This window comes from Physeter macrocephalus, unplaced genomic scaffold (assembly GCF_002837175.3).
Source record: "Physeter macrocephalus isolate SW-GA unplaced genomic scaffold, ASM283717v5 random_621, whole genome shotgun sequence".
Lineage (NCBI taxonomy): Eukaryota > Metazoa > Chordata > Mammalia > Artiodactyla > Physeteridae > Physeter > Physeter macrocephalus.
This window is the reverse complement of record NW_021146000.1, coordinates 17,421-43,072: the sequence shown is the minus strand read 5'-3', so window position 1 is coordinate 43,072 and position 25,652 is coordinate 17,421. Positions and strand designations below refer to the sequence as shown.

At 51.6% G+C, this 25,652-nt stretch overlaps 2 protein-coding genes across 7 annotated transcripts in view; one reads left to right on the top strand and one right to left on the bottom strand.

Annotated features, from left to right (window-relative positions):
• Nucleotides 1–25,652, bottom strand: part of DEXI (Dexi homolog) — a 44,462-nt gene that overhangs the window by 3,823 nt on the left and 14,987 nt on the right. For 3 of the 4 annotated variants that reach the window (XR_008616766.1, XM_028486167.2, XM_055083264.1), the window contains one exon: nt 3,328–3,425. Coding sequence is in view for 2 of the 4 variants with exons in the window: in XM_028486167.2 (XP_028341968.1) it covers nt 3,328–3,425 (98 nt within the window). In the remaining 2 variants the exon portion in view is untranslated. Of the gene's footprint in view, nt 1–3,165; nt 3,181–3,327; nt 3,426–25,652 lie in introns of those variants that run through there. The other variant, XR_008616765.1, reaches the window with a different exon arrangement.
• CIITA (class II major histocompatibility complex transactivator) lies at nt 185–25,648 on the top strand. 3 transcript variants are annotated; one of them, XM_028486166.2, is made up of 19 exons: nt 185–420; nt 660–755; nt 3,137–3,199; nt 3,379–3,459; nt 5,762–5,806; nt 6,906–7,058; nt 7,619–7,762; nt 8,926–9,090; nt 9,642–9,710; nt 10,720–12,370; nt 13,276–13,434; nt 14,339–14,410; nt 17,460–17,540; nt 18,113–18,205; nt 19,460–19,546; nt 21,977–22,060; nt 22,238–22,321; nt 23,159–23,265; nt 23,827–25,648. In XM_028486166.2, exons 1-18 carry the CDS (start codon nt 294–296, stop codon nt 23,232–23,234), a joined length of 3,330 nt encoding a protein of 1,109 aa, XP_028341967.1. In that variant the 5' UTR covers nt 185–293; the 3' UTR covers nt 23,235–23,265; nt 23,827–25,648. The 3 variants fall into 3 exon arrangements, with proteins under 3 accessions (XP_028341967.1, XP_028341966.1, XP_054939238.1); XM_028486165.2 differs by having other exon boundaries at nt 23,159–25,648; XM_055083263.1 differs by lacking the exon at nt 6,906–7,058 and having other exon boundaries at nt 23,159–25,648.

Here is a 25,652-nt window from a genome sequence, read left to right as displayed (position 1 = left end):
AGAGGTCTTGAATCTACACTTCTCCAGTTCCCTTTTCTGTATCATGGGCATCTTCCCAGTGTGACTGTAGGTTCTGTGGAGGAAGGACATAGGGCTTCTTCTCCCCACTGCCCTGAGCACATAAGAGGTGCCGAATGAGAACCTTTGCTCACTTTCTTTGGCTCCTGCCAACCGTGGCCTTCACCAAGTGACCCAGCTGGAGACTGTGGTAGGTGTTAATTCCCTGCATCTTTCCAACACCCCATGAGCTAACTGAGTGCATCTCCCTTCCAGGCAGTGGACAGCACACAACCATGGAGTTGGGGCCTCTAGAGGGCGGGTACCTGGATCTTCTCAACAGCAATGCTGACCCTTTACAGCTCTACCACCTCTATGACCGGATGGACCTGGCTGGAGAAGAAGAGATAGAGCTCTGCTCAGGTGGGCTCTCCTCCCTCTGGCCCCTTCCAAGTCCCTCCCCACCCCTCTGCCTGCAGTAGCGATGGCAACCAGGGGAAGTCCTGGCTGTGGAATTCCGGTCAGCACCACGGACAGCTCCAACTCCCTTCCACGCGGGCTCCTAATGGGAACATCTCCCAGCCCGCCCTGCCTCTCCCTCCTTCCCCACCAGCCCTCTTCCCAGATCTTTCCTGCTTCATCCAAGCGGCTTTTCCTCCCAGAACCTGATACGGACACCATCAACTGCGAACAGTTCAGCAGGCTGTTGTGTGATATGGAAGGTGATGAAGAGACCAGGGAGGCTTATGCCAATATCGGTGAGGAAGCATTATGAACCCAGAAAAAAGACAATTGAGGGAAAAGATTCTTTTATCTGTTTTTTTAATCTCACCCATTCACCAGGAGCCTCCAGGCCCTCCCTCAGAAATCAGGCCAAGGGGGGATGGGGAGCGAGGGCTAAAAGGACAGAGAATCGGGGAAAGAAGGGAGATGGAGAAAGGTAGGGAAATAGACCCCTTCACTAATGAACACCAGGCAAACAGATCTCACTTTTCCATCTTCTGCCTTCATTTCTATACTTTTTTCTATTTGTTGCTCTTCTTTCCTTCCCACAAAGCCCATATCATAAGCCCCTCCCTCCCTTTCTCCTCATCCCCTAAGCTAAACTACTCTAGTATTTGTAATAACCACCTTTGGGGGGCACTTGTAGCCTGCAAATCACTGTGCATGTGTTATCACATTGAATCCTTACAAAAACAAAGGAAGTAGATACTATTAGTATCTTCATTTTACAGATGAGGAAATTGAGGTTTAGAGAGATAAAGAATCTACCCAAAGGCTGCATTAGAGATAGTAATGGGCAGGTCTGAAATTCAAAGTTCTTATTTTTCACCACAAGAAGGAAAGTATCTAGGGTGGGGAGGTTTGGTAAGGCTGAAGCTGAGAGGCTGTTTTTCAGCTTTAAAAAGACCTACAGTTGTCAGACAAGGGCAGAACTCTTTGGGACTCTCTGGGGAGAGGTGTTTCTGTTGTTTTTTATGGGGGGTGAAGGATCCCTCCTTACCAGGTTCACCACTGTCTCATACAGAGGCTTTGTTGAATTAGAAAAAGATGCCCCTTCTTCTAGAGGATGCAGCCCCCATTAAGATGTAACAGCTTGGCTATCAAAGTGCAGGCTGGATTCCTGCCCCTATTTGCCCTTTTGGCTGGGCACCCTGTACAGTGAACAACCTGCACAGATGTTCTTAGTGGCCCTTTTCCTGGCATCCCAAGAGTCACATCACTTAGGAGGTCTGGCATGAACATGGCTAGACTTTCCCCAACACATAGTTAGTTAATCCAGCATCATACAAGGGCAGAAAATGGAGAGGAACGGTAACTGTATGTGTCTCAAAGATTACAGAACTGAGAACCTGCCTGCTTCCTTTCCTTCCTGGGAATTTACTTGGGAGAAGCAGAAATGTTTAGGGCTGAGAGTATTCACATTTCCTCACCACTGGAGGCAGTAATGAATGAGTTGGGCTTTTCCCCAAATCACTTAGGATTTGGGGGCTTTTTCCCCTCAGGGGCATCTACACAGGAAGTGAGAGCTAGTGGAGGAGGCAGCTTTACCCAAGTCTGTTCCTAAAGTCTCTGGTCCTGGGCATGCAGTCTTCTGAGGCACCGCGAAGTATTACATTGGCTTCCATTCCCATAAAATGGGAATAATAATCACACCTGCCTCATGGGATCACTGTGAGGATTGAATAAGTTTCTGTGCGTAAAGTGTTTAGAGCAGGAATTTGCAAAGAGTAAGCATTCAATAAGTGTTAGGTACCACCCCACCACTACCATCAACACCATCGTCATTATATTTAATCATCATCATCATCATTATCTCCATTTATGCCCTCACTCCATTCCTCACTCAGAAGCCTTTTATGGCTCCCCATGGCCTATAACATCCAGTCCTAACTTTCCCCAACATGAAACTTTTACTGAAGACACCTATTTCTAAGAGTTTCCCAAACACCTCTCCTCACTCTGTCCCCACTACCCAGAAAGCCCTACACTTTTCACCTCTCAGACTCTACCCCCCATCTTTCAAGGTCTGGCTTCAGGACCCCTTCCTCTGGGAAGCCCTCCCTGTTTGCCCCATCCCACTATACACTCTCTCCTCTTGCCATGATAACTGTCTTCCCGTTGGCTCCAAGCCATGTTCCACTTTGTATAATTAACCACCATTGATTGTCTACTGTGTACTGGCTACTGTGTTGATTGCTTTAAATGCAGAGCCTCTAACCCTCACCATCCATCCCTGGGTCGTAGGTGTTATTTATTCTCATTACACAGATGAGGAAATGGGGGCCCAGAGAGGTTAAGTAACTGACCCAAGATTGTACAGCTAGTAGGGCAATTGGGGAGTAGAACTGGAATTTAAACTCAAACCCAAGACAACTCTACTACGCTGTGTTGCACTACTTTATAGCAATAGATAAATTTGTATGCATATGTATCATCCCTTCAATTAGATTAAGAGCCCATGAAGTTTCAGTGTTCCTTCATTAATTTGATCATTCATTCAGCAAACATTTATTGAGCCCCAGTGTGTGCTAGGCCTGGAGGGTCTCGGTTCCCCGATGCCCAGCCCAAGGCCGGGCATATGATAAGCATTCGGTGAGAACTAGTTGATTGACTGCACTTTTTCTTGTCTGGGCAGCGGAACTGGACCAGTATGTCTTCCAGGACTCCCAGCTGGAGGGCCTGAGCAAAGACATTTTCGGTAAGTTGGGGGGGTCTTGGCTCAGCCTGCATTTCCTTCCTTGTTCCTTGGAGAGTGCTGTAATACCCAACGACCACCCTTTGATGGATGGTCAGATCATCCCCAACATAGGGACAATGGGAGCTCACCTTGGACGTCCACTGACTGTGTATGTTGGTGTCTTTGGTTCTTCCCCGAAGTCGAGCACATAGGACTGGAAGAAATGATCAGCGAGAGTGTGGAGGTGCTGGAGGAAGCGGGACAGAAAAGTCAGAAAAGACGTGAGTGAGCCCGTCCCTGATCCGACCTAGGCTTGCTTGACTCCCGGCCATGCCTTGGCTCTAAAACCTGTTATGGCTCCCAGTTGCTTCCCTCGTTAAGTTCTGTCTGCTCTGCCAGGCTTGGGTGTCCCACCTACCTCTTCCCTCACCACTGCTCCCTGGTGACCCAGGGAGGAAGCAGATGGCCCAGGATCAAATGACCCCTCTCCTGATGGGTCTCTACCTCTGGCTGTTTTGATTGCCATTTCCAAAAGGACCTCTGGACTCTGGCTTCTCTTTCATCCTTAGTTGTCACCCCTGTATTTAAGGGAGGTTTCTTCAAGCACAGTTTTTTCCCAGCAAGATCTGGGTTTGAATCCTGGATCTGCTGTTTATAGTCTATATGAACTTGGGCAAGTACCTGCATGTCTCTGAGCCTCCTGGTCAGTCTCCCTGCCTCCTTAATCTGTCCTTACCCGGCAGCCAATGTGGACTTTTAAATGCAAATCAGATCATTTTGCTGCCCTGCTAACCCTCCAATGGCTACAAAATACATACCACAAGGGCTGTTTGATCTGGCCCTTCCCACCTCTCCTAACTCACTATGAGCCACCATGCTCCAGCCATACTGGCTTCTTTCCATTCCTGTAACCCATGTATCCTTTTCAGCCTCAGGGCCTTTGCACTTGCTGTTCTCTCTATCTGGAATGTCCTCCCCCTTCCCATGGTGGGCTTGGGAATCTGTTAGGTCTTGGCCAGCATGTCACCTCCTCCTGAAGGCTTTCCTAGACCAACTTTTTCCATATAAATTACCTCGCTTATTTTCACCTTGTTTGTGTCTCTCCTTCACTGTAGCACTTGTCACAATTTGGACTTATTTTATTTATTGCCTTTTGCTTAGTTCCCCCACTGTGAGGACAGGGACCTTGTCTTTCTTATTACTACATCCTCAGCACCTGGCACATGGCTGGCGTGCAGGAGCACCTCAATAAATATCCACTGTATGAACATTTCCATAAAATGGGCCTAACAGTTAATCAAAAGCTTACTATGTGCCAGACCATGTGTAAGGCCTGTACCTAGTTATTTAATTTGAACAGGTAAACAGGTGCATGGCATAAAAATTCAAAATGTGTAAAAAATATTCAGTGAAAAAAAATCTCCCTCCCATCCTTTTCCCCCAGTCCCTCATTTTCCCTCCCTGAAGACAACCTACGTTGCCAGTGCTCTTTTGGTCTTGTTAGGAATATTCTATTTGTCTAAAAGCCAGCTCTTAAAAAAAACTTTTTTTTTCACACAAATGACCACATTTTACCTACACTCTGTCTTCATTTAACATGTCTGGGAGGTTATTTTCTTAGCACTAATGGAAAACACATGGTCCTGCCTCCAGAAATTTCCCTTTCTTTCTATTTTCTTCCTTCCTTCCTTCCTTTCTTTCTTTCTTTCTTTCTTTCTTTCTTTCTTCCTTTCTCTTCCTCTCTTTCTCTTTTATTCTTCATCCTCCTTTCCTTCCTCCCTCCTTCCCTTCCTTCTTTCTTTCTTTCTTTTTGTTTCATAAACATTTTCCCTAATATTTTATTATGAAAAATTTCAACATACAACAAAGATGAAAAGTTGTACTACAAACAACCATATACCCATCACTTACATTCTACCATCAGTGTTTGGCTATAGTGGTCTTAACACATCTCTAGCCATCCCTCTGTTCATCCACCCATCCAACCATTTAATTTTTAGAACATTTCAAGGTAAATTGCAGACACCAGTACTGCCCCATATGTCCTTCAGCATCCTTGCTATTTTTAGGGCTGTGCGGTATTTCACATAATCAACCATAATTTGGTTCATCAGCCTCTTGCTAAGGGACACATAGGGGTTTTCTCAATGTGTTACATGCTTGATACTCACTCAACTGATTTCCAATGCATTCCTGCGAAGTGGGAATCACTGCCCCCATTTCACAGATGAGAGATCAAAGGCTCAGGGAGGCTGTGTTGCAGAGACACACAGCTAGGAAGGGACCAAAAGCAGGGTTTTTTTAATTTTTAGTATTATTTTTTTAAACTCAAACTCATCTTGTGTCCCCTCTGTGGCTCTGCCTCTCCCAGTGCCTCACTGTCCTGGGTGCTTCAAGATGGGGTTTGGGCTCAAGCAAATGAGTGGGGGCAGAAATTGTCGGGGGCTGGGGAGGGAAAGGGACCCCCAAGGCCACTTCCCAGCCATTTAAGGCAATGAGATAGGGCCTGCTGGGGTCCACAAGCCCCTCCTGGCTTGGAATACCCCTTCCCTGGTGCTGATGACCATAGTGTTCTCTCTGCAGCCTTCCCAGAGGAGCTGCCTGTGGATCTGAAGCACAGGAAGCTAGGTGAGCAGAGCGGGTGGGTACTGGGAGATCGATGGGCAGGAAAGCCAGGGCCTCCTCAGGCCCGCATGTAAACTGGCATTTGAAAGCCGGGGCTCAGAGAGGTGAAGCCACCTGTCTGAGATCACACAGCAAGTGAGAGGTGGAGTTGAGATTCAAACCAAGATCATGATTCCATAGCCCGTGCTCTGAAGTTCAGGGACTGCTGGGAGATTCAGCTCCTCCTACAAAGCCTTTCCCCTAACACCTCCCTCCTCTTAACTCTGAGTCAGAGCTGAGACCCCACCCTACCACCACCACCTAGTTCCAATGCCCCTCCAGGCCACATGTCTCCTTTCAGAGTGTAGAGTCACCTCGGATCAGCTGGTTACCCAGTGCCCTCCCGCCCTCCGTAGAGCCCCCATGCCTCAGTGAGCCTCTTCCCCCATACTCATCATTCCCCCACCAGATGTTCCTCCCCTCCCTTCCTCTCTGCTCCCCTCCCACTCAGTTGTTATTGCAAAGGTTGGGCAACCAGCGCCTCTGCGGGGAACAGACTGAGGAATGAAAGTCTCATAGTCTGATGGAGGAAGCCTGGTCCCTGCCCTCAGAAAGTTCTAATCTGATGGAGAAGACAGGGACCCTGCCCACGAAGACCCCAGGATGATGGAGAAATAGTCTCTGTCTTCAGGGATCTCCCAGTCTGATGGGGGAGGCAAGTCTTCACCCTCCTAGGGCTCCCAATTAAATGGAGGAGATAAACTCCTGCCCCAGTCTGACGGGCAGTGCTTGGGGCCTCTTAGGGGGCCGGGGGCTCAGTGACTGGCTGTAGAAGCTGGTAGGGGCCTGGGCTAACAGCCTATTCATAGGTCTATCCCACCCGTAGCTCTCCATGGCAGGAAGCTCTCAGGGCCCAGTCACAAAGAGGAGGCTGGGGATAGAGGGCTGCCTGGCACAGAGCAGTTGCTGATAAAACCAGCTTCACCCAGGGTGGAGAAGAGGACAGGAGTTTCCTTCCAGTGCCAGCAGAGATCTGCTCCCAGAGCGCTCCCTACCCTGGGAAGGCCCCTGCGGGCACCCACCCAGATCTCACCCAGCCTCTAACCTTGGCCCTTCCTCACAGCTGAGCCCCTAGCCATGCCCGTGGTGACTGGTGCTTTCCTGGTGGGGCTAGTGAGCGACTCTTCAGCTCAGCCCTGCCCGTCACCACCTGCTCTGTTCAACAAGGAGCCAGCATCCAGCCAGACCCGGCTGAAGGACACCGGTATGTTAGGGGGCTTGGAGAGGGTGGGCTTCCCCACTCCCCGGAGGCAGGAGCCACCAGGGACAGGAATTCCTCCCCCTACTAGTGTCCCCCACTTCTGTCCCAGCCAATGCCATCCTCAGTGTCCCCATCAACCCAGTCTGTGCCAGAAAACATGCCCCGGAAGGAAACACATTCCTAGGAGACACAGCAGGGAATCCCTGCCAATTAGGGAATTCACCCGCCAGCCCTATGCTTTCATTAGCTGGGAACTGAGTACCTCTCTGTGCCAGCAACACCACCACAGGCAAGCAGACAGGGCTGCGGCTCTCTGGAAGACCCCTTTAGAAGGGAGTCAGCTGTTAATCAGCTAGGTGGTTTATGACCACCTAGAGGGGTGGGATAGGGAGGGTGGGAGGGAGGGAGATGCAAGAGGGAAGAGATATGGGAACATATGTATATGTATAACTGATTCACTTTGTTGTAAAGCAGAAACTAACACACCATTGTAAAGCAATTATACTCCAATAAAGATGTTTAAAAAAAAAAGATGTTAATGGAGAATCCCACCTCACCGCCTTTGTCTCTTGCAGTGCCCCCTTCCAGTTCCTTGTTGAGCTGCCTGAGTCTCCCTGCTGGACCCATCCAGATCATCCCCACTCTCTCCACTCTGCCCCAGGGGCTCTGGCAAATCTCAGGGGCTGGGACAGGGGTCTCCAGTATATTCATCTACCAAGGTGAGTATGCGAGGCCGGGCTCCCCACCCCCTCTGCCTGTGACCTGACTACTCCCAGATCCCATCCCCCCTCCACCCCACCCCTGCCCCAGATATTTGGCAGTTTTAGCCTAGCACCTTCGCATGATCCTCCTTCCCCAGAACACCCATCTCTGTCCCCATTTCCCAAAAATCAAAGCAGAGGAGCAGAGCTCCCCAACGTGGTCTGGGTGAGTAACACACCAAGTGGCTAAGTGGCATTTTTTGGGTCACTTCCCCCGAGTAAGCCTTAGTTTCTCCTTTTTTTTTCAAAAAAAAATTAAACTTTATTATATTTTAAAATCACAGCATCGGGACTTTCCTGGCAGTCCAGTGGTTAAGACTTTGCCTTCCAGTGCAGGGGGTGTGGGTTCGATCCCTGGTCGCAGAGCTAATATCCCACATGCCTCGTGGCCAAAAGACCAAAACATAAAAACAGAAGCAATATTGTAACAAATTCAATAAAGAATTTAAAAATGGTCCACATCAAAAAAAAAAATCTAAAAAAATAAGCACAACATCAATGCATGCTCATTAACTAGACAAGCAATAAGAGATACTTACAAGAGTTACTGAGTCTCTCCCTCACTCTTTTAGTATACCGTTGTGAACAGTTTGGTATGCATCCTTGCACAGCTTTCTCTGAATTGCCTTGTTTCCAGGTCAGTAAAATGGTCCCTGCTGACCTGCCACATTGAAAGGTTATGAATTGCCCAAGGGAAGGCATGTTGGGCTCTCAGGGATGGGAGAGAGAATGAGGCTAAGGGGATACTTCCACTCAATTCAAGAGCATCCTTTGAAGGTTGCGTGCCAGTTTTTGTATAATGCATTGGTGCCCCAGGAGCAAGAGAGTGTTCTGGGCATCCAGGAGAATGAGTACTGACCACACAGTGGGAAAAGTGCCGTAGTAGCACTTGCCCTAAGCTCCCTATGAGCTGATTGTGTCCATTTCACAGATGGGAAAACCAAGGCTCTGGGAGCCTAGTTGTAACTCCAGAGCTCTTTCCTCAACTTCGGCCTGAAATGTCTTCCTCTGGAAGTTCCCCTCACCTTTCCCCAGACTCCCAGCCCTACAGCCTGATATGAGAAGGGGGTGACCCAAGTGGGCTCCTTGTTGTTTCTATACTCCTTTCCCTCCCCATGTAGGTGAGATGCCTCAGGCCAGCCAAACACCCGCCTCCAGCAGCACAGCTGTCCACAGCCTCCCGAAGTCCCCAGACCGGCCCGGCTCCACCAGCCCCTTTGCCCCATCGGCAGCTGACCTCCCCAGCATGCCTGAACCAGCCCTGACCTCCCGTGCAAACCTAACAGGTAAGAATCAGCAGGGCCTGTGAGAGTTACTGGAAGCAGAACTGAGGCCCTGGGGGAAGGGATTGCCTCAGGCAATGAGGTCCACGTACAGAGCTGCCTGCAGACACGGCAAGTTGTGTTTGTGTAAAACAGGGCGGGGAGGGTCTCCAGGGAGCAGGGATACATGGGAGGGTTGGTGAGGGGAACAATTGGAGAATCCATGCCAAACCTAAACAGGGCCACCAGCCTTCACCATCTTGTTACATGGCAAGAAAACAGGCTCAATGCAGCCAGATCTTCTGAATTGTCAGCAGAATCTGGAGATCTTGATTTTAACATAGATATTGTGATTTTTAAAACACTGGTGAAAATTTTAAAAGTACAGCTGGCCAAAAAAAGACATCTTTGAGCAGGATACAGCCTCGGGTCACCACCTGGTAACCTCCATCTTGCAGAGACTCAGCCCACGTCAGCTCTGACCTTGCGATACTCAGAGGACTGATGCCCCAGAGGGAGGGAGGTGCCTGGGGCGCCCCTCATCCTAACTCTGACACTGGCTTCTTCCTCTCCAGAGGATGAGATGTCCCCCACCCAATGCCCAGCAGCTCACGAGGCCTCCAGCAAGCTTCCCAAGTGGCCTGGTGAGTGGTGGCAAGGTCCCTTTGCCTGGGTGATGGAGGCTTCCTGTCACTCATTCGCCCAACACTTATTCAGTCCCTCACTTGTTGGCTCATTCATTCATTCATTCATTCACGTGCTCATTTGATCCCGCCGTCTCAGCATTCATTCTGCCAGTTATACCTACACTTAGAGCAACATTTACTGAGGACCTGCCCCTCGTAAGCCCATGCTAGGTGTTGACATATTGTTTGTGAGGCTGAGAGAATGAAACAGGGAAGGGTGGGTGATTGAGAGAGTGGATGAAGGCAGGAGTGGATGACGGGTGTGGGAGAGATGGAAGGTGGGAATGAAAGGGCAGCTGAGAGAACGGCCAGACGACTGAGTCTGACTCTGTTCCAGGTACACTTCCAGGCACATGAGATGTAGTCAATCATTAAAGTTGTAAACAGGGACTTCCCTGGTGGTCCGGTGGTTAAGACTCTACGCTTCCATTGCAGGGGGCGCGGGTTTAATCGCTGGTCAGGGAACTAAGATCCCGCATGCCTCCCGGTGCGGCTAAAACAAACAAACAAACAAAGTCATAAACAACCCCAGTATGATACCCATTTTACAGATGAGGAAACTGAGGCCTAGTGGGGTATATCACATGCTCAAGATAACAGTAATAAGTGGTGGAGCTGGAACTTGAACCAGAAACCTGGATTCCACTCTCTTAACTCTTACCACCACCAACCCCCCCATGACCTCCCTATGGTGAGTGAACAAAAGAAGAAGGTTAGTGAGTAAATGAAAGAGTGGACAGATAATCAAATGAGAAGATGAGTGAATGAATGGGTGTAGGAATGAATGAATGAGTGTCTGGGTAATTGAGGGAGGCAGCTAATCAAGAAGGCAGTCGGGGAAGACTTTGATGAATGGATGAACATGCTAGTGATGGTGGCCGGGCTGGCCACTCTGCTGCCCTCACAGTGGCCAGTCCTGCCACTAGCATCCTCCTCTCCCCCACCCCACACCCTTTGAACTGTGCAGAGAGTGTGGAACAATTCTACTGCTCGCTACGGAACAAGTACCAGGCTAAGCCCGCAGGCCCGGAAGGCATCCTGGTGGAGGTGGACCTGGTGAGGGTAAGGCTGGAGAGGAGCGGCGGCAAAAGCCAGGACAGAGAGCTGACCACCCTGGACTGGGCAGAGCAGCAGCCGGCCCGAGGAAGTCTGGGCGAGGTGCTGCTGGCCTCTAGCAACCACCGGCGGCCATGTGAGACGCAGGTGATCGCCGTGCTGGGCAAAGCAGGACAGGGGAAGAGTCACTGGGTCCAGGCCGTGAGCTGGGCCTGGGCCTGCGGCCAGCTGCCACAGTACGACTTTATCTTCTGCATCCCCTGCCACTGTTTGGACCGTCCGGGGGACACCTACCGCCTGCAGGATCTGCTCTTCTCCCTGGGTTCACAGCCACTGTCAGTGGACGACGAGGTCTTCAGTTACATCTTGAGGAGACCCGACCGCATTCTGCTCATCCTGGATGCCTTCGAGGAGCTTGAAGCCCAAGACGGCTTCCTGCACAGCGCGGGCGGACCCATGTCAGCAAAAGCCTGCTCCCTCCGGAGGCTGCTGGCGGGCCTCTTCCAGCGCAAGCTGCTGTGCGGCTGCACCCTGCTGCTTACAGCCCGGCCCCGGGGCCGCCTAGCCCAGAGCCTGAGCAAGGCCGACGCCCTGTTCGAAGTGGCCGGCTTCTCCGCCCAGCAGGCCGAGACCTATGTGATGCGCTACTTTGAGTGTTCGGGGGCCACCGAGCACCAAAAGAGAGCCCTGGCGCTCCTCCAGTCCCAGCCATTTCTCCTGAGTCACAGCCATAGCCCCACTGTGTGCCGGGCCGTGTGCCAGCTCTCAGAGGCCCTCCTGGAGCTAGGTGATGAGGCCCAGCTGCCTTCCACGCTCACGGGCCTCTATGTTGGATTACTAGGCCCAGGAGCCCGTGACAGCCCCCCAGGGGCCCTGGTGGGACTGGCCAGGCTGGCCTGGGAGCTGGGCCGCAGTCACCAGAGCAGCCTGCGGGAGGGCCAGTTCCCATCGGCCGAGGTGAGGGCCTGGGCTGTGACCCAAGGCTTGGTGCAGCCCACCCCAGGGGCCCCGCAGACCGAGCTGGCCTTCTCCAGCTTCCTCCTGCAATGCTTCCTGGGGGCCGTGTGGCTGGCTCTGAGCAGCGAAATCAAGGACAAGGAGCTGCCGCAGTATTTGGCATTAACCCCGAGGAAGAAGAGGCCCTATGACAACTGGCTGGAGGGCGTGCCGCGCTTTCTGGTCGGGCTGGTCTTCCAACCTCGTGTCCGCTGCCTGGGAGCCCTGGCAGGGCTGGCGGCCTCCACCTCAGCAGACAGGAAGCAGAAGGTGCTCACCAGGTACCTGAAGCGGCTGCAGCCTGGGATGCTGAAGGCGGGGCGGCTGCTGGAGCTGCTGCACTGCGCCCACGAGGCGCTGGATGCTGGGCTTTGGCAGCATGTGCTGCAGGGGCTCCCGGCCCACCTCTCATTCCTGGGCACCCGGCTCACACCTCCCGACACCCACGTGCTGGGCAGTGCCTTGGAGGCGACGGGCCGAGACTTCTCCCTGGACCTCCGCAGCACTGGTGTTGACCCCTCTGGACTGGGGAGCCTCGTGGGACTTAGCTGTGTCACCCATTTCAGGTGGGGGCCGGGGGCAGGAGAGTGGGATTCTTTGCCTTGGGCACCTACAGCGGTCTCGGTGCTGTGCCCAGTGCTGACTCTGTGGGGTCTCATTTAGTATGAACGGCAGCCAGATGGGGGCAGAAGTGATTCTATCCTTTTTTAAGATGAGGAAGCCAAGGCTCAGAGGGGTACAGTAGCTTGCCCAAGGTCACTCAGCCAGCATCATTCTTTCAACCAGTATTTGAAGGCTGGCCTTATGCCAGGCACTGGGCCACATCTAGAATCTAAGACTGACCTGGGTTTGAATTCGTTTTCTTTTCTCCATCCCCTGATCAAGCCACCGTTTTGTCGTGGTTAGATTAAAGCCATAGCCTCCCCTGACCTCCCTGCCTCCATTCTCCTCTTCCACTCCACTTTATATTCAACCATCAGTGCACATCTCCCTAGAAACTGCATCTGATCATATTCCATCCTTCCTTACAATCTTTCAGAGGCACCCCACCTCCCTCAGGATGAAGTCAAAGTTCCTTAATTTAAATTAAGGAATCTAAGTCCTTCAGTGATCTGTTTGATCATTTAAGCCTAATTTCCAGAGAATCTCTGCCACCTTCCCCCTAAGCATACTTTACCCAAGCTGTAAGGTCTACACCATTGTAGTGGTCCAACTGAGAATTTAGCACTGATCTTCCTGGTAGCCAAAGCATAAAGGGAAATAAAACCACTGGGAGAGTTGAGAAAAAGGAGGAATTGATAAGGGCTTGAGCGGTCATGGAAAACTTTCTAGAGGAAGTAGGGGTTACGCTGAGGAAGGAAAGTATCTGAATAGGTAGGAGGTCCCTTCATGGAGCCGCTACCCCCCCACACCCCCCGCATTATGGTCTAGCCCAGTCACCATGACTGGGTCTGAGGCCCTTCCTCCACAGGGCTGCCTTGAGTGACACAGTGGAGCTGTGGGAGTCCCTGCAGCAGCATGGGGAGGCCAAGCTACTCCGAGCAGTGAAGGAGAAGTTCACCATCGAGCCTTTCAAGGCTGAATCCATGAAGGATGTGGAAGACCTGGGCAACCTCGTGCAGATCCAGAGGTGAGAGGGAAAGCGCATGGGAGTTGGTCCAGACCATGCAGGACCTAATATTAAGTTTGCTATTAGCACTTCTTCCTCTTTTGGGGGGAACTCCGCTGCTCCCTGCCAGCCAATGACCATCCAAAATCTCTCACTGCAGTCACCACCCAGGCAGAGCCCCCAAGATTTATCACTCTGTCCACTTCAGAACTTGCCATCATGTGCCCAATTCTTTCTCAGCTAAAGCCAAGGAGATATTCTCTCCTGCTAAGAGTTCATAAGCTGCCTTCTGCATCTAGTAACACAAATGACACCTATGGCCACCTTTCAAGGCAGCCAGGACCAGTATCATTCCCATTTTCTAGATGGCAGAAGTCTAAGGTTCAGAGGGCAGAGGAAACGTGACCACAGAGCAATTGTCTTTCCCTCATTCCTTCATCATACATTGTTTGAGCACCTATTATGCGCTGTCTGGGATGGGTGTGGGTAATGCCTCCTCTGAGGCTCTTTTCCGTGAAACACACAGTAATGCCTTAATAATATCCTGTCCTGAGGTTTTTCTTTTTTGTGTGTGTGTGTGTGTGTGGTACGCGGGCCTCTCACTGTTGTGGCCTCTCCCGTTGCGGAGCACAGGCTCCGGACGCGCAGGCTCAGCGGCCATGGCTCACGGGCCCAGCCGCTCCGCGGCATGTGGGATCTTCCCGGACCAGGGCACGAACCTGTGTCCCCTGCATCAGCAGGCAGATTCTCAACCACTGCGCCACCAGGGAAGCCCGGTTTTTCTTTTTAACAAGGGGACAGCAGTAGCCCAAGGAAGGCAGTCCTTCTGGAGAATTTTGGGCACTGGGGCAGGCATCCCCCCTAGGAGGGGGCTCCATGACAGGTGAGGAGCCAGCTCTTCCCTAACATTGCCCGTTCTCTCCAGGACAAGAAGTTCCTCTGAAGACACGCCTGGGGAACTCCCTGCCGTCCGAGACTTAAGGAAGCTGGAGTTTGCGTAAGCAAAGGGGTAAATTGTCTCGGGTCCCCACGAGGTTTCTCCTCTGGCATTAGCTGGGCTTGTGCCACCAGAACGGAGATGGGTCCTCAGAATCATTCTTACCCTCTCGCCCCACCACTCTGGAAATCAGCTTCCAGCAGCTGGGGCATGGCCAGTCTGGGCTAGTCCTGGAGGTTCTTGGGGGTGAAGCTAACTTGCCCATTTGCTGGTGAGCATACTCATTCGCATCCACTCATTCAACAGACCTACTCATATGACTGAGGCCACTGTTCTCAATGAGCTTGCCATCCAGTGTAAATAGACAATTACCACCTGCTGTGATTAGTGGCCAGAAACTCAAGGGCTGTGAGTGTGAAGACTTAGGGGGAGGTCAAGGTGACTTCCTGGAGGAGGAGACTGAAGCATTGAAGCTTGACAAAGAAATAGGAATGAACCATGCTGGGTGGAGATATTATCTCCCCATTGTACAGAAGCAGACACTGAGGCCTTGAGAGTGTAAATTGTTGGTCCAAAGTCACAAATGTCAGGTCAGCCTGGCTGTTGCTCCAATAAACGAAAAAGTTAAATTCATGGTAGGTCCTTGTTAGGGATCTAAAATCATCCAACGATTAAGAAGGAATTATTAAACAACTACAGTGTACTCGGTGCCATAATCTTATTAATTTCAAGAGCGACTCTGGGAGATAGTCATTATCTTCCCCATTTTACAGATGAGGAAACTGAGGCCTAGTGAGGTTAAGTAACTTGTCCAAGGTCCCCAGCTGGTCACCCACAAGCTGTCTGCTCTTCCTGATCACAGCTCCCCCCTTGCCCCAGAAAAAGCCAAGCGTTTCTTCTTTTGAACAGAGACAAGAGGCCAAATTTTTGCAGAGGTGAAAAATATTGCTGAAAAGAGGAACTGTATGAAAACAATCACCAAGGGCCCCTTCTGGCTTTGAATTATTTTTAGCTTAAAAAGCCCCTAGTTCAAGGTCGGAACTGTGCTCTGGGGAACAGCAGCCGTGGGGTAGAACAGCCCAGAACCCAGAGAGTAGCCACCTGCAGGCCAGAAGCCCTGAGAAAGTTCTGAGGAAAGAAGGAAGGAAGGAAAGGACTATTTTGGACGTGAGACTGGCAGCCACCATGCCGGGCACCCTGTAGATCTCATGCGCATGTAGATTAGGCCCCTCAGCCGCTCAGAACCCTGCAGGGGCTCTGCTGGTGGACGATTCTCCCCTGGTTCAGCCCCCATTTATCTCTTCACCCTCGCCTCCTGCACTCTTTCCAGCCACGTGGGTCCTCTTAACGGTTTTCAACCTCACTAGGCATGGTCTGACCCCTGGGCCTTTGCACTGGCTGTGCCTTCCACCCAGGACACTCTTCCCCAGGTATCAGCATGGCCCACGCCCTCACTTTCGTCTAGTTTTAAGTGAGAGAGGCCTTTTCTGACTCCTGTATTTAAAAGTACAGTTCTGCCCCGCTCACACTATGATTTTCTTTGTACCAATTATCTCCCACACCAGGCAGTTTGCCGATTTCTTTGATTATCTGTCTTGCCCCCTGGAATGTCAGCTCCACAAGGGCAATGATTTTTGTCTGTTTTGTTCATGGCTGTCTGCGTGACAGGCTTGATGGGCCTGGCACATAGTAGGCAAGCAATCAATATTTGATAAATGAATTCCTTAATCTTTCCAAAAACCTCCTAAGATTGGGGCTAAATTTGAGAAGATTGAGACTCAGAGGTTAAGGGATTTGCCCAAAAAGCCCCACAGAAGCTAAGTGGTAGAGCCCAGATTCAAATCAGATTACAGATTCCCATCTTGTGACCTTTCATTGAGGCTAGTAGTTCCCAGACTTTGGGGTTTCAAAGCCTGAGAATATTTCAGAGTGAATTTCAGTGACTATGTACAGTTACCATCTTTTAATTTGTATCAAGTATGTTCATTCAAACAAGTGAAATAACTGCTTCTGACACCATAATTTTATTAAAAATGAACATTTTAATGTCAAAAAAGTTCAAAGGATATAATTTCGGAATAAAAGACTGTTCTTTACACTAAGTACACTTAACCATATTTTAAAAACAGGGACTTCCCTGGCGGTCCAGTGGTTAAGACTCCGCACTTCCAAGGCAGGGGCCGTGGGTTCGATCCCTGGTCGGGGAACTAAGATCTCACATGCTGCGTGCCATGGCCAAAAATTTAAAAAAAAAAAAAAAAAAAAAAAGACAAAGAAAAGAAAAACAAAAAAAACAAAATAGCCCTCTGTTGTCTTTATTTTTCTCATTCTCTCGAAATCTGGTCTAAATGTCCATCCAGGCTGTGTGACCTTGTATGAGTTAGTTAACCTCTCTGTGCCTCAGTTTCCCCATCTGTAAAATGGGAATAAGAAGTGCTCTTAGCTCAGAGTCATTGTGAGGATTAAATGAGGTTTGATCTGAGTGATGGGCCCAGTGTGTCCCTGGCACATAAAAAGTGCTCAAGAAGTGGTTCTATTTGTTGTTAAAAAGCAATGGCGGGCTTCCCTGGTGGCGCAGTGGTTGAGAGTCCGCCTGCCGATGCAAGGGACACGGGTTCGTGCCCTGGTCCGGGAAGATCCCACATGCCGCGGAGCGGCTGGGCCCGTGAGCCATGGCAGCTGCGCCTGCGCGTCCGGAGCCTGTGCTCCGCAATGGGAGAGGCCACAACAGTGAGAGGCCCACGTACCGCAAAAAAAAAAAAAAAAGCAATGGCAAATAAGTAAACCATCTTTCTCATCACTGGTGGTGGTCCTCAGGCCGGCATTTGGGAACCATTTCCCCAGGCCAGGGTGGGAGAAGGGCGCATGTGGATGTCAGCAGGAGTAAGAACTGGCTCCCCACTCAGAGATGAAAGATGGGGAGCCCCCAGCTGGGAGCCCAGCTGGCCTCTTGAGTGGGCTTTGTGAAATGTGCCTGAAGCAGAAGGGATTGGGGTCCCACCAGGTGGAGCTGGAGGGAGGTAAGGCCTCAGATGGGCCTGCCTTCTGTGGGGTCCAGTAGAGGGGCCATGACTGCTTCAGGGTCTTAACTCTGCTCTTTGCCTCCTAGGCTGGGCCCCGTCTTGGGCCCTCAGGCTTTTCCCAAACTGGTGAAGATCCTTGAGGCCTTTTCTTCCCTTCAGCATCTGGAGTGAGTATAGACCCCGGAATCCCTCCTGGAGACCTTGGGCTTTGACAACCCCAAACCCTGGCCTTGTTTGTCCCTTTCTCTCTCTCTGTGTGTCCTGCTGCTTCCTCGGTGTGGCTGGTGTGAGTGACCAGATGCCCCCACTGCAGGGAAGTGATGGCAGAAGGAAATCCCCAACAATAAAAATAGGTTGAATCCTTTCGTTACCTTCGAAACTCTTTTCCCCTCATGTGCTGCTCCCAGCAATCCCATGGGGAGGCAGGGTCGGGGAACATGATCCCATTGCACAACTGAGGTCTCTAGAGGTTAAGGGAGTTGCCCCAGCTCATGGGGCTGCCAGGAAGGAAAACAGTGATTCAGGTCCATGGGTAGTTAGCACCTTGTCCACTTGTTGGCCTGGCAGTCCCAGGTGATGAAGATTTGCTCTCAAATGCTCGGAGCTGCAGCTGCATCTGGCCATGGTGTGTCCAGGGGTGGGAGCATGGGAGGAGGCCACTGCTGGGTCAGAGGGTGGGGGAGGGTCGGGTGGCCTCCAGGGTGCTGGCTGATGGCCCCCCATCTGATTCCATCTGCAGCCTGGACTCGCTGAGTGAGAACAAGATCGGGGACGAGGGTGTCGCCCAGCTCTCGGCCACCTTCCCTCAGCTGAAGGCCCTGGAGACGCTCAAGTGAGTGTGCTGGGCCGGCCCTTCCTTCTGCATTTGTCGCCAGAGTCCAGCTTTTTTATTCTTTCATTCACTCATCCATTCAATCGTGCATTCATTTAATCATCCACCCATTCATTCATTCATTCAGTCAGTCAGTCAGTCATTTCTTTAATCAGCCATTCAACCAATCATTTATTCGTTTAATCAACAAATACGTAAGAAGCACTTACTATGTGCAGACACCATTCAAGGCCCTGGAGACCCAGCTTTAAACAAAGCAAAGCCCCTGACCTCAGGGATCTTCTAGGGAGGAGACGCAGTAAACAAGCAAACAAGCATCCCTAATCATGAAGTGTACAGTAATAAATGTGAGCAATGTTTAGTGAGAGAAAGACTGGGGAGGTGAGACAGGAGAGATAGATTAGGATTTATCAGTAAAACATTATTATCAAAATAGTGAATTTCTATTAAAAAAAAACTGTTCTGGGTTTGGGAAATAGCAGATGGATATGATGCAGGAGGGTCAACATGATTTTTTACTGAACCTAGCGGGATCATCAAAATCTACCCCCACTCTACTCCACAACCACCATCAGGGCAGAACTCACCAGAATTCACTTAGGGATTTCCTTGATGGTAGGACACTGAGACTTATTAAGTAATTTATAGTGTTTAAGAAAACTGTGAGTAAGCTAGATTTCCCTCCCTTCGTCCTTCCTTACATCCTTCCTCCCTCCCTCCATTTTCCTCTCTCTCCTACCTTTCCTTCCTTCCTTTTTTACCCCACTTAAACATTTTCTGAGCACCTACTATGTGCTTGGCATGGCTGTAGGCACAGGGATAGAGTAATGAACAAAACAGACTCGACCCCTCAGCTCGTGGAGTCCACGTCATTAAACAAATAATGTAAACCCTTATGTAATGACAGTGCTGAAAAGTGGTCCAAAGGGAAAAGAATGGATGCTATAAAATCATTAAACAAGTGTGGGGGGAGCGCGATCTCTGTCTCATCTGCATCCTCAGCCCCATCATCCCACTCAGCCTCAGGACGTGACTGCTTCGTTTTACTGATTTAGCCCAAGTCTACCCATAGCGCCCTCACACAGTTCAGCACCCACGACTCTCATCCAGGTAGAATGTCTTGCGCTTGCTTCCCTGGGATGCCCTGTGAGGAAGCAGGGGTTCCCAGCCCTGCAGGAGCCTGGGGTGATGGACACTGATGGGGAGGGGCAGTCAGGTTTGACCCTGAGCCCTCCCCTTGTTGTACTCCTGCAGTTTGTCCCAGAACAACATCACTGACTTGGGTGCCTGCAAGCTGGCCGAGGCCCTGCCCTTGCTGGCTGCGTCCCTCCTCAGGCTGAGGTGAGTGGGGCCCTCTATTGGTCAGGTGCTGAGCTGGTGGGCTGGAGGGTGGGCAGAGAACCCCCTTGGTGCCAGTTGTAAGGTCCAACACTGGGACCCTGAAAGCAATCACTACAGGCTGTTCTACCACATTAGTGTTGTACAACTTGGTGGGGGTAGGGAGTGGGGGGCGCCGACCTAAAATCCAACACGAACACACTCCCCTGGAGTTGGGTGATGCCACCGCCCTGAACAAGATTAGCAGCCCCTGGGGAAGGGCATCTGGAAAACTCTGGGCAAGTCACATACTCATCCCGAGCCTCTGTTTCCTCATCTGGAAAATGGGTACCATCCCGATAGCCTATGGAAAGCGTTTGGTGCAATGCCTGGATCTGGTGCTTAATAAATCTTGGTCCTCTTTCCCCAGGGCATGGCAGGACTGGGCCTTTTCTGGAGTCCGGGGTGGTTTCTAGAATGCTGACTATGCACAGGTAGCCTTGGCTGGCTCTTGTCACGCACACATCAGTCCGTGGCTACACTGTCACCTTCTGGCGGACCTTGGAATAGCACATTCTTGCTTTTGCTTACTTCCAGCCTGGTGCCTGGTGGTTTCCCGGGACTAATGGGTTCTTCCAGCCCATTATCCTTCCAGCCAGGGTCCCTGAGTGCAGCTGCATAGGTTGTGTGCTATGCAGTTTGTAGTCTATGTGATTGGCACGCCTAGAGTTGTGAGGGTATCTAATATTCTCTAATATCAACCATGGGCCGGAACCTGTGCTAGAAACTAGAGATACAGCTATGAACAAAACCAGGGTGGGTCTTGCTTTCAAGTTCCTTGCATAATAAATAAGTAAGCACGTGCATAAATAAAATGTTTAAAACGCTGATTCATGCTGGGAATGAGGAAACTTACAAAGGCCCCAGAGGGTACAATAGGGAGTACTGAATTCACCAGGGAGGTCAGGAGACCCCTGAGGAGGTGACCCTCCCCTTCTGTGGGATGCTCTCAGGGAAAAGCATTCCAGGGAGAGGGAACAGTAGAGGCAAAGGCCCTGAGGTGAGAAAGAGGTTGGGTCTTTGAGGGCCAGAAGGGGGGGCCTCTGTGTCTGACTATAGGGAATGAAGGACAGAGGGTGGGAGATAAGGTGGGAGAGGTCAGGGAAGGCCAGATCATGCAGGGAGACCCTTGCAGGCCAGGAGAGTGGTTGGGGGTTTTTTCCATTGTGAATGGAGAAGCAGGTGGGGCACGTGGGGGTGATATGTGATCTGATTGACACTTTAAGAAACCTCATATTGGGAGTTCTCTGGTGGCCTAGTGGTTAGGATTCCGGGCTTTCACTGCTGTGGCCTGGGTTCAGTCCCTGGTCAGGGAACTGAGATCCTGCAAGCTGCACAGCATGGCCAGAAAAAAAAAAGAAACCTCATATTTTATGGACTGTAAGATGCCATCCATTTGTAAGACACCATTAAGAGGACAAAACGCTGCTAATTAAATGACAGCCATTGATTATCAGACACACCCTGATCGCAATGATTTTCAAATGTGAACACGTACATCTTGGCATCAATGAAATATGGGAAGAATCCTCTTCCTGTGGGTGAGGAAGGGCCTCCTGGTTCTAAGATCCATCCCAGGAAGGGATTGTAAAACCCCTACCTGGTTCCTGCCCTGGTACCGGCCGACCCATGACATCGGGGGTTCCTGGAGTTTAGCTTGAATCCATTTTGCTGCAGTGTAGACTTGCTGCTTTTACATGCAGCCCTGCAGTGTTGCTCTGAGGCTGAGTCAAGGCAAAGTCACGGCCTTGAAATTAGAACCGTGGCTGGACCTGGCTTGTTAAAAGGATGCTCGTTAATGAAGGTACAGCTTAAGTTGGCACCAGCAACACCTGTCGTGCTATTTCTGACACTGCTGATGGTGACTGAATATACTATAGAAACCCGAGCCTGCCCAGTGACTCTGGGTTTCTCTCTCTCCTGCTATTGCCGATGCTGCCCCACCCCCCACAGTAACTTGTATAACCCTCACAAACCCCCCTGGGAGGTATAATAACCATAGTTAACATGTAGTTCATTCCACATGTCGGGCCCTGTTCTGGGTGTTTTACCAACATTAACTCTTTTACTCCTCCCCACAATTACTCTATCATGCCCATTTCATGGAGGAGCAAACTGAGTCACAGGGGAGCTGGATAACTCGCCAAAGATCAGACAGGCAGCAAGCCACAGAGCTGGGATTTGAACTTGGGCTGTCTCAGATGGGAAGCTACCTCCACTTAGTCCTGCTGCTTCCCTAAACTCACTGAGTGACCACAGAGAAGCAGCCTCAACTCCCTGGGCCTCAGTTTCCCCCTCTGTTAAATGGGTTAGTAATCCCGGCTGGGTGTGGCTCTCCCTGGGCCCTGACCCCCCAGCACCCCCAGCCCCTGCCCTGACCTCTGTCTCCGGCAGCTTGTACAATAACTGCATCTGCGACGTGGGAGCCGAGAGCCTGGCACACGTGCTTCCAGACATGGTGTCCCTCCGGGTGCTGGAGTGAGTGTGGGAGCCTGGGCAGTGGGGGTGGGGCCAGGACTTGGGTGGGCCAGGGTCTCCTGCTGGCATCATGGGAAGGGCTGGGCTGAGGTCTGGTTGTGGAGAGCGTGGTGATGACCCTGGTCTGGGGCTTGTTGGTCCCCAGGGCTAGGATCCACAATGGGTTTCTCTTCCCAGCGTCCAGTACAACAAGTTCACAGCTGCCGGGGCCCAGCAGCTCACCGCCAGCCTGAGAAAGTGCCCTCACGTGGAGAAGCTGGCGTAAGTCTCAGCAGTGGTGGAGGGAGAGTCAGTGTGTGGTTCACCTTGTGAGCTCTGAGCTCAAATCCCACTCTGTCCCTCACCAGCGTTCAACCTTGGGCAAGCAGACACATCAACCCTCTGGACTCAGTTTCTTTTCTTCTTCTTTTTTTTTTTCTCTTTTGGCAACGCTGCATGGCTGGCGGGATCTTAGTTCCCGGACCAGGGATTGAACCTGGGCCCTCAACAGTGAGAGCGCCAAGTCCTAACCACTGGACTGCCAGGGAAATCCCTGGCCTCAGTTTCTTCGTCTGTAAAATGGGAGTGACAATAGTATTTACCCCTATTTAAATATTTATATTTAAATTGTGGGGTTTAAATTTGTCAATATACTCAGAAGAGTGTCTAGTACACAAAAATGTTCTATATACTAGGCTGAACAATATGAAATCGCTTATATTCAGCCATTTTTGACCTACATACCTGGCAATTTCATATGGTTGAAACTTATTTATTACTACATCACTATGATGTCTACTGTCCAGTACTGTACTTTATTGTCTTTCAAAGCACTTTCGTCTACATAATCACTCATATCTTCTAGGAGGGATAGGGTGGCTCTTGTAAGACCCATTTTGCAGATGAGGAGAATAAGGCACAGATAGGTTAACTAACCTTTCTGAGATCACACAGCAAGTCAGCGGCAGAATCAGTTTTTAAAAAGGGGTCTTGGGGCTCCTAGGCCTCTGGGGTCCCCGTGACCCCACACTAAGCTAGGTGGAAGGAGGGATTTGGGGGCAGCTTGCGTTGGGGCCACCCCCTCTCCTCTAACCTCTGTGTGCCATGCCCCCATCACAGGATGTGGACACCCACCATTCCTTTTGGCGTCCAGGAACACCTGCAGCAGCTGGACTCAAGGATCATCCTGAGATGATCCAGGCTGTGCCTGGGAAAAGGTGACTGAGGTGAGCTTGGAAGGGGAGAACCACGGGGGTCCCTGGGGACAGTGTCCTGTGAAGTCAGAATCCATAAAAGGTGGGCGGGGCAGCAGGTGGGAGCTGGGTGACAACTCCTGGACCATGTGCCATTTGGGCCCACCCCGTATCCCCCTGTGCTGGGCTCGGTGCGGTGTCTTCTAAAGGCTTTGAGGACTTGGGCTCTGAGGCTCCTCCCTGTGGGCAGGCGTTGGACCCGGGGAAGGACAGGTGGGTCAGCCGTGCACGTCTCACAGCCCTCAGCATTGGGAAGGTCTGCCTTCGAGGACTCCCCAGCCATCCCAGCTGCTGTTTCAACCTGTCGGCTGCCCCGATGCCTGGCATTGTTTTCATAGGAATTTGCTCTACCAGTTTCCTGCCTCTCTCTGTGCAGATGACTGTCCCCTCACTTCCATGCTCCCCCGACCTGGGACATCCCCCTTCTCTATTCCTACCATCCCTCCCATCCCCAATCTCGACCACACTTTATCCATGTGTTAAACTGCCCTGTCCTAAAGCTTCCTGATCTCCACCCATCCTGACCTCTCACAGCACGTTCTCCGAGGACACTGACCATGCTGGACCCTGACCTGGTTATTTGTGGACACAGCTCTGCTTGGGCTGTTTCCCGTGAGCCTCGGCGTCCTGGTGCCCAGCCCTGGTGGCTCAGAGTCAGCCCCCGCCCAGCTGCGGAAAGGACCCATGGCCTGCTCTGCGAACAGACCCAGGCCCGGCCCTAGGCTCCTTCGGAGAGCAGGTTGATGTCAGCCCTGCTCAGCCACTGCAGCCCTGGCAGATGGGCCGGTGCCTGGTGGCAGCTGCTGTGCACCCAAGAGCCCTGAGGCATTCCCTGCAGGACACTGCAGACAGCTGTGGCCAGGCCAGAGAGAGGGACGAAGCGGCCACATCCCCACCTGCCCAGGTCCCTGCGGCCTGGGGAGAAAGCACTGCTCCACGCTGCTCTCCTAAAGGGCTAGCTCTGAGGATACCAGCGACCATCCCCTGCCTGCTTATTTCCCAAACCATGACCGGCTGGGATTCTACAGCAACTGCCTTCTGTCTCTGGGACTCACTGGTTTGCACTAACTTTGTTTGCCAAGGCCAAATCTAGGCCTGGCCAGACACACTGGACCTTAGCAGGAAAAGAGCTGATGGTACACTAACAGAGGAGGGGAGGGGCGATGGTCTGGAACCACATCTACCTTTTTGCCTTCATTTCCTGTGTCTTTTTTCACTACATGATAAATGGCTCATTTAATCCCACGGGCAGGTCCTGTGTTTGAGTTTATACCGTGCTTACCATTTTGGATGCCCACTCTTCCGGCTAGCTAATGCATCACAAACCGCCCCAAAACGCAGTGGCTTAAGACAGCACACACATTTATTCTGCTCACACACCTGTCTTTGGGCAGGGCTTGGCAGGGACAGCTCGTCTCTGCCCCACTCAGTGTCAGCTGGGGTTGTCTGGAGGCTCAGTCACGCGTACGTCTGGCACCCGATGCTGCCCAGTGGCTTGGGGCCTTGGTTCCTCTAAGGAAGTGGCAGGGGGATTCTCCCTGTGGGCGAGTTTGGGCTTCCTCACAGCATGGTGGCTGCGTTGAAGGGTGATCACCCCAGGAGGAAGAGAGGTTGCGGGGGCAGAGGAGCCCGAGACCATGGGGAACAGCCCTGCCCTTTCTGTAACCCACCCTTAGAAGCTGTCACACAGCATCACTTCTGCCATATTCTATGGCGAGTTGACGGGGGCCCTTGCTCTCTTGCCCTCCCCACCCCCCTCAGCCCAACACACACAGCAGAGTCCACTTCGGCTCAAGTCCTGTCTTTCTGGAAAGGATTTTCTCTATGGCTTCCTACCATTCATTGGAAAATTCATTATTTGGGGGTCAGCAAGGCTGAAGCACCGTGAGCCTTGCAGAGTGTTTTCCTCTGTCTCTGACCCTCTGCTCTACCCTGGGAGTCGTTTCTTAGCTGAGCTGGAATCCGGCCCTGGCCACGGCTAGCCTGGAAGGGACTTGGCAGCTTTGCTGTCTACACAGAGAGCTGCCAGGTCAGCTGTTGTTGTTTTTCACTGGGGCGTGGCTGGCTCGGTCACAAGCCCTGATCTGGGACAACTTGTGGGAGCTGTCTGTGCTCCAGTGCGCCAGCCCTGAGGCCTGGCTCCTCAAACTCTCCTACTCGTCCCAGTAAGTGGGTGTTGGGGGTCGGGAGGGTCAGAGGGGTTCTGACCCCGCTGCCCCGCTGGCAATCCTCGCAGAAAGGTAGTGCCTTCCGCCTTGGTCCAGTGGCTAAGGGCATCAGGCCTTGTAGCTGGGCCATCACCCCTCAGGGTGTGCCTGCATTCGTGGACCTTGTAGAGTCCACGGAACTCCCACTTGTGC

Excerpts from the sequence above, each read along its gene's own strand:
- CIITA (XM_028486166.2), top strand. The coding sequence starts at position 294 with ATGGAGTTGGGGCCTCTAGAGGGCGGGTACCTGGATCTTCTCAACAGC. Across the intron at positions 756-3,136 it reads GGAGGCTTATGCCAATATCG|CGGAACTGGACCAGTATGTC; the intron begins GTGAGGAAGCAT and ends TTGTCTGGGCAG. Across the intron at positions 9,711-10,719 it reads CAAGCTTCCCAAGTGGCCTG|AGAGTGTGGAACAATTCTAC; the intron begins GTGAGTGGTGGC and ends TGAACTGTGCAG.